This window comes from Entelurus aequoreus, linkage group LG18 (assembly GCF_033978785.1).
Source record: "Entelurus aequoreus isolate RoL-2023_Sb linkage group LG18, RoL_Eaeq_v1.1, whole genome shotgun sequence".
NCBI classification, from domain to species: Eukaryota; Metazoa; Chordata; class Actinopteri; order Syngnathiformes; family Syngnathidae; genus Entelurus; species Entelurus aequoreus.
This window is the reverse complement of record NC_084748.1, coordinates 32,260,094-32,276,643: the sequence shown is the minus strand read 5'-3', so window position 1 is coordinate 32,276,643 and position 16,550 is coordinate 32,260,094. Positions and strand designations below refer to the sequence as shown.

Below are 16,550 nucleotides of genomic sequence, written 5' to 3'. Positions count from 1 at the left end.
AACGGTAGTGTATATATACATATATAAGTACCACCCTAATGACCAACTATAAAATACAGTAGTATTGTATGCTCAAGTATTCATTAAAACAAGGCAGAGGTTTTATTTAACAAGTACATTTAATATTTTTGGCCTTTGTAACAAAACACACAGTTTGAGTAGTAACACTGTGTTTGAATATAAGAAAATAAAACACTACTTTAAACAAGTGATTCTTTGGCGTACCACTAGATGGAGCCTGCGTACTACTAGTGGTACACGATACACAGTTTGAGAATCCCTGCTATTATCAGATGCTTAAGCAATTGTGTAATAATATGATGAAGCTCATCCATACATTTATATTCATATATTAGTCCCTGTTAAAAATGTCCCTATTAGGGCAGCCTATTAGGGCAGATGTTGCAATACGCTGTATTGCAACATCAGCACCTTGAACGTTATGTCATGTTCAGTCCCAGTCCTGACTTGTTTAATTCCTTTTGGTGGATAAAATGTTACTACATAGTAACCTAAGACAGTAAATCAAAGCTATCCCTGACAATAATGTTGAACACAACAGAACAAATACCCAGAACCCCTTGCAGCACTAACTCTTCTGGGACGCTACAATATACCCCCCACCACCTCACCTCAACCTCCTCAAGCATGTCCCAAATTCCAAGCTGCTGTTTTAATGCATTTAAAAAAAAATAATGCACTTTGTGACTTCAATAGTAAATATGGCAGTGCCATGTTGGCATTTTTTTCCATAACTTGAGTTGATTTATTTTGGAAAACCTTGTTACATTGTTTAATGCATCCAGCGGGGCATCACAACAAAATTAGGCATAATAATGGGTTAATTCCACGACTGTATATATCGGTATCGGTTGATATCGGAATCGGTAATTAAGAGTTGGACAATATCGGAATATCGGATATCGGCAAAAAAGCCATTATCGGACATCTCTAGTTAGATTGCATTGTTAGCTATAACATAAAGCTAAGATGTTCTGATCTGTGTTTTTTAAATTTATCTGTAGAATAAGTCGCGAGCCAATAAAGAAATGGCCCCCGGGCTGCACTTTGGGCACCTCTGCCATAAAACCGTCTTGATTATGCACTCAAATGTTTTGCCTATTATTTAGATATATATTTTTTTGCTTATTGTGATGCTACCACATAAGGGTTATGAATAGAAAAGTCCCACGAGACAAGTCGTAGAGCCCGGATACAGTTCTGTAACATCCATGATGAATAAAAATGCATAAAACAGGCCATGCTTGTAAAAAATACTTTGTGGAAACTGGTGATTACAGGAACATTATTGGGGCACTAAGCAGAATTTTATTTGGAGATGCTATTTTTATACTTTTTTAATCAAACAAGAATTGAATTTGATGCATGTTTTATAAAATAAATAACAATTGTAACCAAATTATGTACAGTGCATCCAACAAGTATTCACAGCACTTCACTTTTTCCACATTTTATGTTAGTCATTTTTGTCCTCAAAATTCTACACACAATACCCCATAATGACAAAAAAACAACACATTTATTCAAAATAGACAAAAGTAATATCACATGTACATAAATATTCACAGCCTTTGCTCAGTACTTTGTTGATGCTCCTTTGGAAGCAATTATAGCCTCAAGTCTTTTTGAATCCGATGCCACAAGCTTAGCACACCTATCTTTGGGCAGTTTCGCCCATTCCTCTTTGCAGCATATCTCGAGCTCCATCATGTTGGATAAGAAGCGTTGGTTTTCATCCAGGTCGTCTCTGTACGTTGCATCAACGACTGCCTTACAAGAGCAGCACTATTGCTGCACGCCAGTGAAAAAGCAGATTAACACTTGCCATTTTATTCTTATCAGTGACAAAGCAGGAGGGGTTTAGGTATCCATTTGCAATCAAATGTTTTATATGAAGCGCCCTGTCATTCATTAATTGACATTTTAGGCCCAGCGGGTGATCTGCATGTTGGAACACAAGTAACTTTTATAGTTCACAGAAGTTGGCACACAAGGAGTGGAAAGGAGTGGAAAAGTCTGGTGCCTGTCAGGTAGAACCGAACATTAAAAAAAACAATCCGGCTGCGCCACCTTGTCACGCCCAACTGCAAACAAGTATTATTATTATCCATGCCAACTATATTGAACACGGTTTCATGCTATCTGGGATCATAGCTTTTTGGTGAACATGGTTTGGAGTTACAAGAAGAGTCGTCTTGAGGGAGCAAACTTCTCATACTCGATCCCACGACTGCGTGATGGGATGCAGATGTTTCATCACAGAGTCCAAACAGCTGTGCTCAACGTGCACACAATACTCCTCCTTATCTAGGAATGTGTCAACCAGAGACGGCCCCTCTCCTATACGCACATTACGTTCTGTGCGTAGGGCCCAGCCATCCATGGGACTGTAGGGAGCCCCATTTTGCATGAATGAGCGCCAGTTAATGAACGACAGGTGGCTTCATGTGACATTTTTACTGCAAAGGCAAAGCATGTTTATTTATAGAGCACAATTCGTACAAAAAGCCATTCAAAGTGCTGTACAGAAAATTACATGAAGGCAAAACTAATCCTAATTGAAATCACAAAACTATAAACATTCAAATCAAAATCAAAGAGTGTAAATGAAATACAGTTGTCATATGCGCAATTAAAAGTGTTTTCAGCCTGGAATTAAACATTAACATTGTTGTTACCCGTTTCATATTTTCTGGAATTCCAGATTTTAGGAGCAAAAAACTGAAGCAAAGCCTCACTATGTTTGGTCCTGACTCTGGACAGGAGCAGGAGACCACTCGCCGAGGTTCTCAGAGCCCAAGATGGTTCATATGGTTTTTACACTTTGGCACAAGACCGTGAAAAGACTTGTACACACTGTGCACTGGACTAACATGGTCATATTTCCTAGTTCTAGTCAGGACTCGAGCAGCAGCATTTTAGATATATTATAGCTGCTTTAGAGATGCCAGTGAGAAGGCCATTACAGTGGTCTAACCTACTGGTATTTCCCAGTCTACTTAATACATTTTCCCTCTTATTCTTATGCTCTTTTTCTTATTTTTTCTACTCTTTCAAATTTTCTTGTAATCAGACCATATTTTTCGGTATATTAGATGGAATCTTTACCTTTACCTATTCCCTTCCTGCTCCGTCACTGAAATTAATATTACGAGCACATTTCCTTCATTTAGGGACTGTGTGGCTCAGTTGGTAGAGCGGCCATGCCAGCAACCTGAGGGTTCCTGGTTCGATCGCCGGCTTCCGCCATCATAGTCACGTCTGTTGTCCATAGTCACGTCTGTTGTCCATCTATCCATTTTCTACCGCTTGTCCCGTTCGGAGTCGCGGGGGTGCAGCAGCCTATCTCAGCTGTATTCGTCCGTTGTGTCCTTCGGAAAGACACTTCACCCTTGCTCCTGATGGGTCATGGTTAGGGCCTTGCATGGCAGCTCCCACCATCAGTGTGTGAATGGGTGAATGTGGAAAGAGTGTCAAAGCGCTTTGAGTACCTTGAAGGTAGAAAAGTGCTTTACAAATATATAATTCATTTATATAACCCATTTAACAAAAGTGTAACGTCTATTGTGTATTTTACTTAAATAAAATAAGTTTAGTGTTAATATAGTCACGGAATAAAGTACAAATGTTTGCACATATAGGTATTACACAACATTCACACACACCAAACATTGCACACACTGTATTTGCCTTTTCACAATCAAATCCAGTAGCGTTGTCGCCCTCTTCTGGTTAAATTTAACGCTACATGTACGAGTTTGATCGGAAGAGTTACTACTTTCAGACAAATAACAACATGACTACAGATACAAAATAAATCACAAAGTCAGCATTTTCAATACAAAACAAACTAAATATCTTTATACACAATATCTACTTACAAATGTTTGACCAGGTTTTGTGATGACACGCTGGGATTTCTACCATTTTTGCTGCTTGTCTGGATCATTGTGTCCGTCGCTTAAAAGGTCCGCCAGAAAACAATGACTTGAACACTTGCTCGGGGCAAAACATTCATACTTTGTTGTCCAGTCGTTGCTAAAAGTCTGATTTTTGCAATTTATTTAGATTTTTTTTTCAGGGTTAAATGAGTAGTCTTTTTTCCACTCACCCCACTGCTGCTTCATTGTGACACATGCCTCGCTACTGCCCCCTGTGGGGTGGCGAGAGTACTGGTGGGCCGGATATGGCCCGCGGGCCACCAGTTGAGTATGCCTGGTCTAGCGTCCCATTAGGCTACTGTTTATTTACCTGCATCAGTGCAGATATGGACATATTTTGAAAGGTTTAGAGGCAGATATATTTAAAACAGGATTGAGTGGATTTTTACACTCTTAAGAATTTTTTTTTTTTAAAGATTTAAACCATTGATCATCACTAAGACGTTACTGCTTGCTACAACTTCACTTCAATTGATGCCACACAGATTTAGAGAAGAAAAGATTGGAGACACATCATGTCTTTACATCTAAGGCGTCCACATATTAAACAATAATCTGTTAAAGACAAAGTTGGACTTATTCGTGCATCACTAAGTACCGTACTTGATTGACATAATGAGTGCCGTGCTGCTGTGATCGTGACGCTGTTTAGAAAAAGTATACGTTTGTTTGCAGTTGATTTCCTGCTACAAATGTTAGTTAAAGTTCAAGTACCAATGATTGTCACACGCACTCTCATCTACAATTCATGTCTGCAGTTGTTTTTATGGTGTGAAGTTTGTATTTTGTCTCATTATTAAGTTGTATATGTCCCTGTTATTGAGCAAGAATCTTTGCTGGCAATATCAAGATTCAGTATATGCTGTTGAGCGTTTATTCATCTAGTTTATTACTACTATTTTCTTGACGCTAACGAATATCACCAAAGACGTTATAATGTGGTCATCTGTGTCGAATAAAGCACTTTGCTTTCCTGCACAACAACTAAGCTTTTAGTTTCTGTTATGAAAATCGACCACAAAAAGATGGTAAATTGGACCAACAATCACAATATTCATTACTAGGACTAAACATGACCTTAGTTTATTTGCACAACCAGGTCTTTGTATTTACCATTACCAAAGAATAATTCAAACTAATGGATCTTTTGTCCTCTCTTTACATTTAGTTCTGCTCTCTAATGCTACTAATATAGTAAAGAATGAACTTGATTGCATCACAGAAAGTCCAAACAAACCTTTTACAAAGTGACCCTTTCAGACACAAGCGGTCTGATTGTATTCCACAAGATAATGAAAGTGACATTTTTAAGAGCCATTTCCTGTGATGCACTTTCGTTTTTTCCCCTGATTTTATTACTTTTCTGAAAGCTCTTTCCTATCCCTCTATTTGAACGACTGCAACACCCAAGAACAGAACAGCAATATGGCATTTTCTGCTCAAATTCGACAGTCACTCTCAGCTGTTTTAATGCTACGCTCAAATTGCTTGACCATCGTGTCAATTAAGCCGCCAAGAAGAAAAACTGACATGACGTCATATGCAACGCAGCAATTGATGATACCCTTGTCGGTACCATCGGATGGCTACCACACTGTATGCTGTGTTGTATGGATTTTGATAAAAACTGTTGCGTTTTTATATACTAAAATGATGCCGCTAAAATACTGTAACTCGTACTTTATCTATTTATTGCACTTATATTCTAAATTGCTTTTTACTGTTTAATTTTAATCCCATGTACTTTTAATCTTGTGGTGTAATTTTAGTTGTGGATGCTAAATGTGCCGCAAAAGGACTACAGATAGAAGTTAGAATGGTGTTGAATTTGGTGCAGCCATCTTTTTAATGTAACTGCAGATTGTCCTTTAAATAAACAAATACAAATATTTTTAATTACATTTATCACATTTTGGAATTTGGATTCACCATGATTAATCACAGGTGATTAGTGATTACTCACTTGCATAGCTAAAAGACCCCAACATTTGTACACAAATGCAATTTTATTGTCAGAATTTCATCCATGAACGTTTTTAATGAATGCATGTCATTTATTTGCTCAAAACCTGGTACCAGTTTTATCTAAAGTTATTTCAGACTGTTTTTTTCATTGAAATTTACCAGCAAGCACACCAGTCCGACTCTCCTCACTCATTTTTGTACTGACATCATGCATTGATCTGATCACCGACGTATAGCGGTTAAGGTAAAAGAGCTTGTACGGTCATGAATAAAATGTATGATTAATCTAACTGTGTTCACGATTAATGCACTATTTTTTGTGATTAATCCCTTGAGTTAACTCGTTAATTTTGACCGCCTTAATCTTGGTAATTTTGTCCCATTTGACTCGCCGTACAAACTCGCCAGGGGCGGCCTATAACGTGAGGATACGCACAAACTATTCCCTCGGCAAAAACAACACCACACCGAAAGCATCAGTCCGGTGCGTTAACGGCCGACAACAATGGAGGAGAGGAAAGGACACACTTTTATCCGACAGACTAAGGGGCAGCAAGAAAAACAGATGGCTGCAGAAAAGTGTAATGGAGCATACAGTGCATCCGGGAAGTATTCACAGCGCTTCGCTTATTCCTTTTTTTTACGGCCTTATTCCAAAATGGAATAAATTCATTTTTGTCCTCAAAATTTGACTAACAAAACCCCACAATGACAATGTGAAAAAAAAAAAGTTTTAATTTGAAAACTTAACTAAAAAAAATCACCTGTACAGCCTTTGTTCTATACTTTGTTGATGCAACCTTGGCAGCAATTACAGCCTCAAGTCTTTTTGAACAATATGCCACAAGTTTGGCACACCTATCTTTGGACAGTTTCGCTCATTCCTCTTTCCAGCACCTCTGAAGCCCCATCAGGCTGGATGTGAAGTGTTGGTTTTCATCCAGGATGTCTCTGTACATTGCTGCATTCATCTTAGTCTAGTCAGGGAGGTCACCAAGAACCAGATGGTCACTCTGTCAGAGCTACAGTGTTCCTCTGTGGAGAGAGGAGAACCTTCCAGAAGGACAACCATCTCTGCAGCAATCCACTAATCAGGCCTGTACGGTATAGTGGCCCGACGGAAGCCATTTCTTCATAAAAAGTTTACCAAAATGCACCTGAAAGACTCTCATACCATGAGAAATGAAATTCTCTGGTCTGATGAGACAAAAATTGAACTCTTTGGCGTAAATGCCAAGCATCATTGCTTGGAGGAAACCAGGCACCGCTCATCACCAGGCCAATACCATCCCTACAAGGAAACATGGTGGTGACAGCATCATGTTGTGGGGATGCTTCTCAGTAGCAGGAACTGGGAGAGTAGTCAGGATAGAGGGAAATATGAATGCAGCTATGTAGAGAGACATCCTGGATGAAAACCAACGCTTCCCATCCTAACTGATGAAGCTTGAGAGGTGCTGCAAAGAGGAATTGGCAAAACTGAAAGAGGCTGTAATTGCTGCCAATGTTTTTTTGTTTTAAAAAAATAATAAATTAGCAACATTTTTACTATTAAAACTTTTTCACATTGTCCTTATGGGGTATTGTGTGTAGAATTTTGTAGACAAAAATGTATTTACTCCATTTTGGAAGGCTGTAACATAACCAAATGTGTAAAGGTGAAGCACTTAATACTTTCCGGATGCACTGTACTACACTATAGCCATATTGTACTGAGCAGCCAGGACAGAGACATGTCGGACCACTTAATTTCCTCTTTTATGGTCATTGTTCTGTGGGGGCTTCACCAAAAAATGTTCTGTTAAAAAAAACCAAGCCAAGATGTGAAGTGAAGTGAAGTGAATTATATTTATATAGCGCTTTTCTCTAGTGACTCAAAGCGCTTTACATAGTGAAAACCCAATATCTAAGTTACATTTAAACCAGTGTGGGTGGCACTGAGAGCAGGTGGGTAAAGTGTCTTGCCCAAGGACACAACGGAAGTGACTAGGATGGCGGAAGCGGGAATCGAACCTGCAACCCTCAGGTTGATGGCACGGCCACTCTACCAACCGAGAAGAAAAAGATCTAATCTTTGAGTCTTGGAGGGGTTACACTTTCTCTTCAGTCGAGACCAGTTATCAGAAATCCTGTCAGTGCTCACGTGCTCTCAGACAGAGTTGGGAAAACCCAGGCAAAGTCGAAATGCAAGTGAAAGCGCCCTTCCTTCCTTCCTGTAGGTCACTTGAAACTATTGATGAGAATCTATGTGTGTATTGTAGGACACAAAACAAAACTCTTGTTCAATGGGGTTTCTTTTTCACTTTAAGTGTTTTTCTTTTTTACAGCGAGCCATTACAGTACAAGACATGATGTATCATAATAAATGATAAATGGGTTATACTTGTATAGCGCTTTTCTACCTTCAAGGTACTCAAAGCGCTTTGACAGTATTTCCACATTTACCCATTCACACACACATTCACACACTGATGGCGGGAGCTGCCATGCAAGGCGCTAACCAGCAGCCATCAGAGGCAAAGGGTGAAGTGTCTTGCCCAAGGACACAACGGACGTGACTAGGAAGGTACAAGGTGGGAATTGAACCCCAGTAACCAGCAACACTCCGATTGCTGGTACAGCCACTCTACCAACTTCGCCACGCCGTCCCTAATAATAGTGGACTATTGCACCAGGGTTCAAGGGTTGATTAGTGCATTGATTAGCACAGTTGTACAGTCAGCCACGTTGTGTTCTGATTTGACTGTGTTTGTGAACTTAGACATTATATTAACTGGCTACTCAAAGTTTTGGATCACAACACTCTTTTAGGCACACCCAAGTAGCCTTATAATTATACCCGGCAATTGTTACTCCAATTCAACCGTGTAAGTTACGGTGCCAAAATCACACCTCAACAAATCTATTTTGTTTTCTCACAAATCAATTTTTACATGTTATCAATGTCATTTTATGTTGTGTAATATTTTACTTTGTCCGTTATTGTACAGCATTGAATCTGAGGCTCCATCGTTTAATAGCTAGGAGGAAGTTTATACCATATTTGATCTTAAAACCCATTTTTATTCACTGGCTTTTAACCCAGCATGAGACTTTAAACTGTTTTTAACTTTTAACTTTTTTAACTGCTTTTTATCTAACAAAATTGTTCTTAGGGTAATTTTGTATTTGCTTTTTTAATGTGTATTTTACCTGTGTTTTAAATTTTATTTTTTAGTCTGTCCTTTGCCTTTATTTCTTTGTGGTGTACAGCCCTTTGTTTTTCAACTGTGGTTGTTTTTAAAGGGCTTTATAAATAAAGTTGGTATGGTATGGTATGGTATATTTTGTTTGATAACTATATGGTACAAAGGTCTATTTAGGCGACAATAAAAATAAATATATATATATACTACTAGGGCTGGGCGATATATCGAGTTTGTAAGATATATTGATATATTTTTAAACAAGATATGAATTAAGAAAATATCGTAATATCGATATAATTTATTTCATGTTAAAATTACAAATGCCGCTTATTTGTTGTGGTCCTTGTTCTCCCCCGCTCCCCCTCCATGGGCTACTAAACCCCTCCCCTTCCTCCTTCCAAGACGTGCTTGCACGTATAAGAACATCCATGATTGGTTGGTTGATAGGGCGGGTCATCGAACCAGGAAGGGAAATCACAAATGTATTTTTTTTATCTGAGTTTGATGCCATGTCATAAACATTCTTTAATGACCAACAGTAATGTCTTGCAGGTAAACAACAATGGCCTCTGCTAGTATCCTGTTGTGGTTGCTGATAGCGATCTGTGTCAGTGGACAAACTACGACGATCAACGGTATGATGCATCATGATATGAGTAGGAGGGTCCCAATCCGATATAATGATATTGGTCCAATTATAAGCAAAATCGGATGATATCGTCTCGCATCTGAATTCTCCAATAAGCTCCGATGCAAACAGTCCTGCAGTGAGTTTACTTATGCAAATCTGGACAGCCAATTAACATCTAAATGTCCTCCAATAAGCACACAAAGTTAGTTTTGTCTTTTATTTCAGTAAAGTGATTTACAAAAGGCAAACATGGTAGGCTAGCAGCTGCACAACAGCTAAGTACACAATAGCACACAAGCTAGACATGTGTAGTAAGTGTCCTTAATTGAACAATATTTCAGTCTAAAAACACATTTGTCAATATAAACAAGTATCAAATAATTAAAGTTGCATATTACTTACAGATACAAGGCAGACGCATTAGGAAAGTATCCAGTAACAAACGTGTCCACATCATTCAATTTGCTGTGTCATCAAATTAACTTAATGAATTGTGACCACAAAGGTGCTGCCAAAAAAAAACAATTACCACTCCACTTCAATTTGAAGACAGCATAATATCATATGGTTTTCATACCTAGCATTGTTCTCTGAGTAATTTCACTTGTTCAAGCGTATCCTAACATTCCACACTACAAAATGATACAAGTACGCACTAGGATTCATGCTGACAGCGTATCGAATTAATATCGGTATTCGTCTCTTCTCAGGGCTATCGCATCGAAAGTGAAAAAGTGGTATCGGGACACTCCTAGATATGACAATATCATCTGATATCATCTATGAGTTCTAAAAGTGAGGTTTTTCCCACAGCTTTCGTGAAGTTGGAATGCAAGACGGACAACGTGGGGAAATATGGTCATCAGTCAATGTTGAATTGTGGCATCATAACCTCAAAAGAGGCCAAAGATGCAACTGTCAAGATGGTTATTTGGAAGAAGGACGGCGTTCTCCTGCTGGGATTTACAGAACCTTCATATAATAAGACGCCAAGATTTTCCTTCACTGAGTCGTGGAAGAAGAACATGAACGTGTCCCTGCTTATTGCTAACACGTCAGTGGCTGACAAGGGAGTGTACACATGTGAGGTGCTTACTGACCGCAGTGGGGGAAGTACCTCAACCAACCTCTATGTCGCAGGTGAGAACTTTGACAGCGTATGCTTAGCTAAAGGAAACTTTGACGCCATTTATTCCGCAGATTACAATAGTTCCTAGTTGTTTTAACTGGCACGATTCAGTCGAAATAACCCAAGGACCAATAATTACAATGCTCTCCAAACAGCCCTGTTCAGAGCAGCCAGTTTTTGGGTAGCTGTCTCGCGGAACAGAGAGCTTGGTGCATGTTGGTAGTTTCACCGAAATAACTACAGCGCACGTCTTTTTTTGTTTAAACATTTGAGTTTTTGTAAATTCGCCAAAACGTCACTGTGGAGTTAGTGAGTCTGTTTAGCTGATTGATTCATGACGATTACTTTTTTTTTTTTTGATCAGCCGTTTTACTGCCGTGTGACAAGCACCGTTTGGAACAGTGGTTCTTAACCTGGGTTCGATCGAACCCTAGGGGTTCGGTGAGTCGGGCTCAGGGGTTCGGCGGAGGTCAAGACACACCCGATTCATCGTGTAAGTAAAAACTTCTCCCTATCGGCGTATTACGGATACGGCAACAGCAGAAGTCAGACTGATTTGCAGGTGTGTAATTTGTTGTGAGTTTATGCACTGTGTTGGTTTTGTTGTTTGAACAAGGTGATGTTCATGCACGGTTCATTTTGTGCACCAGTAAAAAAACATGGTAACACTTTAGTATGGGGAACATATTCACCATTAATTAGTTACTTATTAACATGCTAATTAGTAACATATTGGCTCTTAACTAGTCATTATTAAGTACTTATTAATGCCTTATTCTGCATGGCCTTATTATAACCCTAACCCTCTAACCCTAACCCTAACCAAATAACTCTAAATGAAGTCTTTGTTACTTAAAATATGTTTCCCTAGTGTCCAAAAAACTCTAAATTAAGTCTTTGTTACTTAGAATATGTTCCCCATACTAAAGTGTTACCAAAAACATATAACTTTGTCTTGAATTTGAAAAAAAACAACATTTTAATTTTCACTAAAGAAGGGTTCGGTGAATGCGCATATGAAACTGCTGGGGTTCGGTACCTCCAACAAGGTTAAGAACCACTGGTTTGGAAACACTTAAGGTATATAAATAAACATGAACAAAATCATTCATATCGGCATATATACTGTATATCTGCGTCTTATGGTCCTGTGCGGCTAATATATGTAAACATATTTTTTCTTCTAAAATTTGGTAGATTCGGCTTAAACACCGGTGCGCTCTATAGCCCGGAATATACGGTACATTAATGGCGCTCGCAAGTTTGGAAGAATCGACAAAGCAGGCTTAGTACCACAGCAAGTTTTACTTGTGATGAGACTGGACTTTTTTGGAAAAATATGCCAAAGCAGATTTACATCTCAGCAACGCCTTTTCCAAGAACACACACTTTAATACACACACTGACCCTCCCTCTCGCCCCCTTTGCGATCCCCGTTTGCCTGCTCCTTTCTCGTCAGCTCATCCTTTGCTGATGTTAACGTAAGTGGATGTTACTTTTTTAAATGTTTATTATTGTAGCAATATGGTTGTTAAAGTTAAGGATTTTTGACTGTTTGTGAGGGCACCAAAGGCAGTTCTGTGTATGTGCGCGTGTTGGCAGAGCAGTGCATACAGAGCACAGTTAAGCTTTTTCTTGTTTTGGCTTCGTATTTAATAGAAAGTTAATCCCTCACCACTTATGTTTGTTTGATGTACACTAATGTACACTACCGTTGAAAAGTTTGGGGTCACATTGAAATGTCCTTATTTTTGAAGGAAAAGCACTGTACTTTTCAATGATAACTTTAAACAAGTCTTAACTTTAAAGAAATACACTCTATACATTGGTAATGTGGTAAATGACTATTCTAGCTGCAAATGTCTGGTTTTTGGTGCAATATCTACATAGGTGTATAGAGGCCCATTTCCAGCAACTATCACTCCAGTGTTCTAATGGTACAATGTGTTTGCTCATTGGCTCAGAATTGATTGATTGATTGAGACTTTTATTAGTAGGTTGCACAGTGAAGTACATATTCCGTACAATTGACCACTAAATGGTAACACCCGAATAAGTTTTTCCAACTTGTTTAAGTCGGGGTCCACTTAAATTGATTCATGATACAGATACATACTATCATATATACTATCATCATAATACAGTCATCACACAAGATAATCACATTGAATTATTTACATTATTTACAATCAGGGGTGTGGGGGGGGGGGGGGTAGGATATGGACATCAAGTAGTGGACATAGAGAGAGAGAGAGAGAGAGAGAGAGAGAGAGAGAGAGAGAGATCAGAAGGCATAAGAAAAAGTATCTGCATTTGATTGTTTACATTTGATTATTAGCAATCCGGGGAGGGTGTTAGTTTAGGGTTGTAGCTGCCTGGAGGTGAACTTTTATTGCGGTTTTGAAGGAGGATAGAGATGCCCTTTCTTTTATACCTGTTGGGAACGCATTCCACATTGATGTGGCATAGAAGGCTAATTGATGATTAGAAAACCCTTGTCCAATCATGTTCACACATCTGAAAACAGTCTAGCTTGTTACAGAAGCTACAAAAATGACCTTCCTTTGAGCAGATTGAGTTTCTGGAGCATCACATTTGTGGGGTCAATTAAACGCTCAAAATGGCCAGAAAAAGAGAACTTTCATCTGAAACTCGACAGTCTATTCTTGTTCTTAGAAATGAAGGCTATTCCACAAAATTGTTTGGGTGACCCCAAACTTTTGAACGGTAGTGTATAGCACTTTATATTGTGTTTTGTATTATTCATATTTACATTGTTTCTTATGAAAACATTTGCTTCACTATACAAACATTTAGATTTACAAACCCTGTCCAAGAAACAATTAAGTCCATATATCGAGGTTTCACTATACAGTACTGTATATTAAACAAGCTTAAGGGGATGATGGATCAACTTTATATTTAATAACAAAGGCAAAACAACAACAAGCTGAACTGACCTCAGGTAAAGGGGTGGGGGAGGGGGGGAGCAGGCTTGACAACGCTGTGGATACTTCCTGAATGTTTCAACCCACACATGGCTTGCCTGTTGCTTTCTTTGGACTCATATTGAGCTAACAAAACTTGACACATATTGTAAACCGGCTAAAAAAACATACACAAAGTAGCACAGTAGTTAAGGAATAAACACGGAGATCGATCAGCCTGCCCACAATGGATGTGCTGCAGGCACAAAATGGTGACTTTGCGAGACACACAATGGGTGAATGAAACTATCGTCTACTGAGACAAGGTTCGTACATCAGAGGATACTTTTTTAATTTGGTCCGTGGTTTGTAAATTGAAAAGTTGGTTTGATAAGGGGTTCTTAAATCGAGGTTTCACTGTATGTCCCCCTTAAGTCTTCTGCCGTGGTCCATATGGTTGTTACGTGGCGATCACTTAATCATCACTTTCGCTTTGTTTTTTGTCACAGCCAGATACAGCCAACCAACCATCCTCTCCACCCCCGTGGATGTCTCGCCAAAGTCACAAGTCACCTTGACCTGCAGCTCAGAAGGCGGCTACCCAATGGGCAGACTGGGTTGGCTTTTCGGACCCACGAGGAAGGAAATCAGATCCAATGAAACCGAGGCGAATGTGACACAAAACGGACTGTTCCACCTCTCCAGCAAGCTCAATGTGCCGCCAGAGGAGAACGCCTCTGACTACACCTGCGTGGTGTTCAACGCCACTGGCGGAGAGGACGGCAATGCCACACTGTTATCCCCCAAGAAGAGTCCAAGTAGGTACTACTCCTGTGTGTGTGTATTAATACAGAATTATTTGGATTCAGATTTTGAAGCATTTTTTTGATATTTTGGACTTATTCACAATACTGCTGAGGCAACACGAACCAGAGGTGGGACCAAGTCATTGCTTTGCAAGTCACAAGTAAGTCTCAAGTCTTTGCCCTCAAGTCTCGAGTCAAGTCCCGAGTCAATACAGGCAAGTCCCGAGTCAAGTCCAAAGTCAAGACTAGAAAGTCTCAAGTCAAGTCCCAAGTCCTGCATTTTGAGTTTCGAGTCCTTTCAAGTCCTTTTAACCACAGACTAATATTTTTACACAGATTGTGTATGCTTTTAAAACGCTGTATTTATTTATTAAAACAAGTGCATTTGAAATTGCAGGAAAAATAATAGTGCTGACATTGCAATTCATAGTAGCACTATTAACCAGTCATTTTAATAGTTTAAACACTTTTAAACATTTAACTCATTCCTTTACAGAATAAACACATTTGCAAAAACAAACATTAACGTACTATTGGTTGTATTTTATGAAAATAATATAACCACAGAGTTGAGAAGGAGCAAAGATCTTCAATATTTGTATGTGAAAATCACAAAGAAATCTTCTGGGGGAGGATGACGCCCCTACAGGGGTTTGGTTTACAAACTTTCAGCCCCACCTAAAACAAAATTAACCAGCCGCCACTGATTATGATGCATTCTCATTTTAGGCAAAATATAAGACAATACTTTCTTAACAGTATAATTGTAACCAGGAATAAGTCTTCAAGTAACAATATTCAAATACAAACATTGTTGGGTAAGACAGCATTTGCTTTTATTCTGAATCCAGTGAAACAGATTGGTGGTTTTAGCTGATATAAAGACTTTCAGGTGTTTATATATGCTTATGTTTAAGTATTTGGCAGACACTTTTATCCAAAGCGACATACATAAAAAATACATATAAAACAATCACTGTAAACATGATCATTTAAGGGAAGAATGTAATACAAAATATCAATACAAAGTGTCAAGACAGAATAAACTTTCTGCTGCTGCAGCAACAGAGATACAGTCTATAGGTCCCTAAGATATATATATATATATCTAATGTATTCATACATTGTTTATGTTGGATATACGCATGTATATATAACCTAATCATATTGTTTCTTCAATTTAAAAATAGCTGACCGTTTTTTTCCCCCTTCTCTGGGATTATATTCCCAGTTTTGATCTCGGACGTCTGGTCACTTATAGCGTATAAGAATATTCTATTACTGTTAAGCAAACTATGAATAATAAAAACGGCAAAACATGTGTCCGTTATCATAGCTACACGTATGACCAAAAAAAACGTGTGAAAATCAGTGGTATTCAGTGAGGTAAGATTAATTAAATTCGCTGACAGTTCATTGTACCTGCCAAATGAATTGCACTGAGTGGAGCGGATCACCACTCCAAGATGGCGGCCCCGCGTCTCGTCTGCGCCAGTAGGCAGTAGCGCTCAATGCTGCGTACCCTTATAAGATGTCTATGGTTATAACGTTAGCAGTGAGTTTGCAGCCTCACTGATTTAACTACACAGCAAATAAAAGTCATGTTACTTCGCCAATAAACGTTATCTTACATTCAAAACTTACCCTTCTTTGTGCAACTTCAAATGTCGAACGAAGTTGGAAGTTGTTGCGTTTCCGTCTGTAATATTCGAACAGCGTGATTTGCATACGGCAATTCGTTTTTTGTTGACCAAGTCGTAGTTTTTATACCCGAACGAAACCAACTTTGGCATAATTGTTTCTCACTGCCGCGTTGTTTGACAACTCATGTTCGGTGGTTGTCCTGCAATTTGATTGGATGAGAGCTGTGTGATGAAAACAACGTAGATCTAATTTGATTGGCTGTTGTACTGACAGCACACCAGCTGACAAGCAGCACACA

General features: G+C 38.9%; 1 protein-coding gene across 3 annotated transcripts in view; it reads left to right on the top strand.

The window, feature by feature from the left end:
- zgc:174863 (uncharacterized protein LOC100136852 homolog) overlaps positions 1–16,550 on the top strand; it is a 43,932-nt gene that overhangs the window by 5,772 nt on the left and 21,610 nt on the right. For all 3 annotated transcript variants that reach the window (XM_062026989.1, XM_062026990.1, XM_062026988.1), the window contains 3 exons: positions 9,668–9,750; positions 10,560–10,886; positions 14,312–14,620. In XM_062026989.1, coding sequence (XP_061882973.1) covers positions 9,678–9,750; positions 10,560–10,886; positions 14,312–14,620 — 709 coding nt within the window. In that variant the 5' untranslated portion in view covers positions 9,668–9,677. The remainder of the gene's footprint in view (positions 1–9,667; positions 9,751–10,559; positions 10,887–14,311; positions 14,621–16,550) is intronic.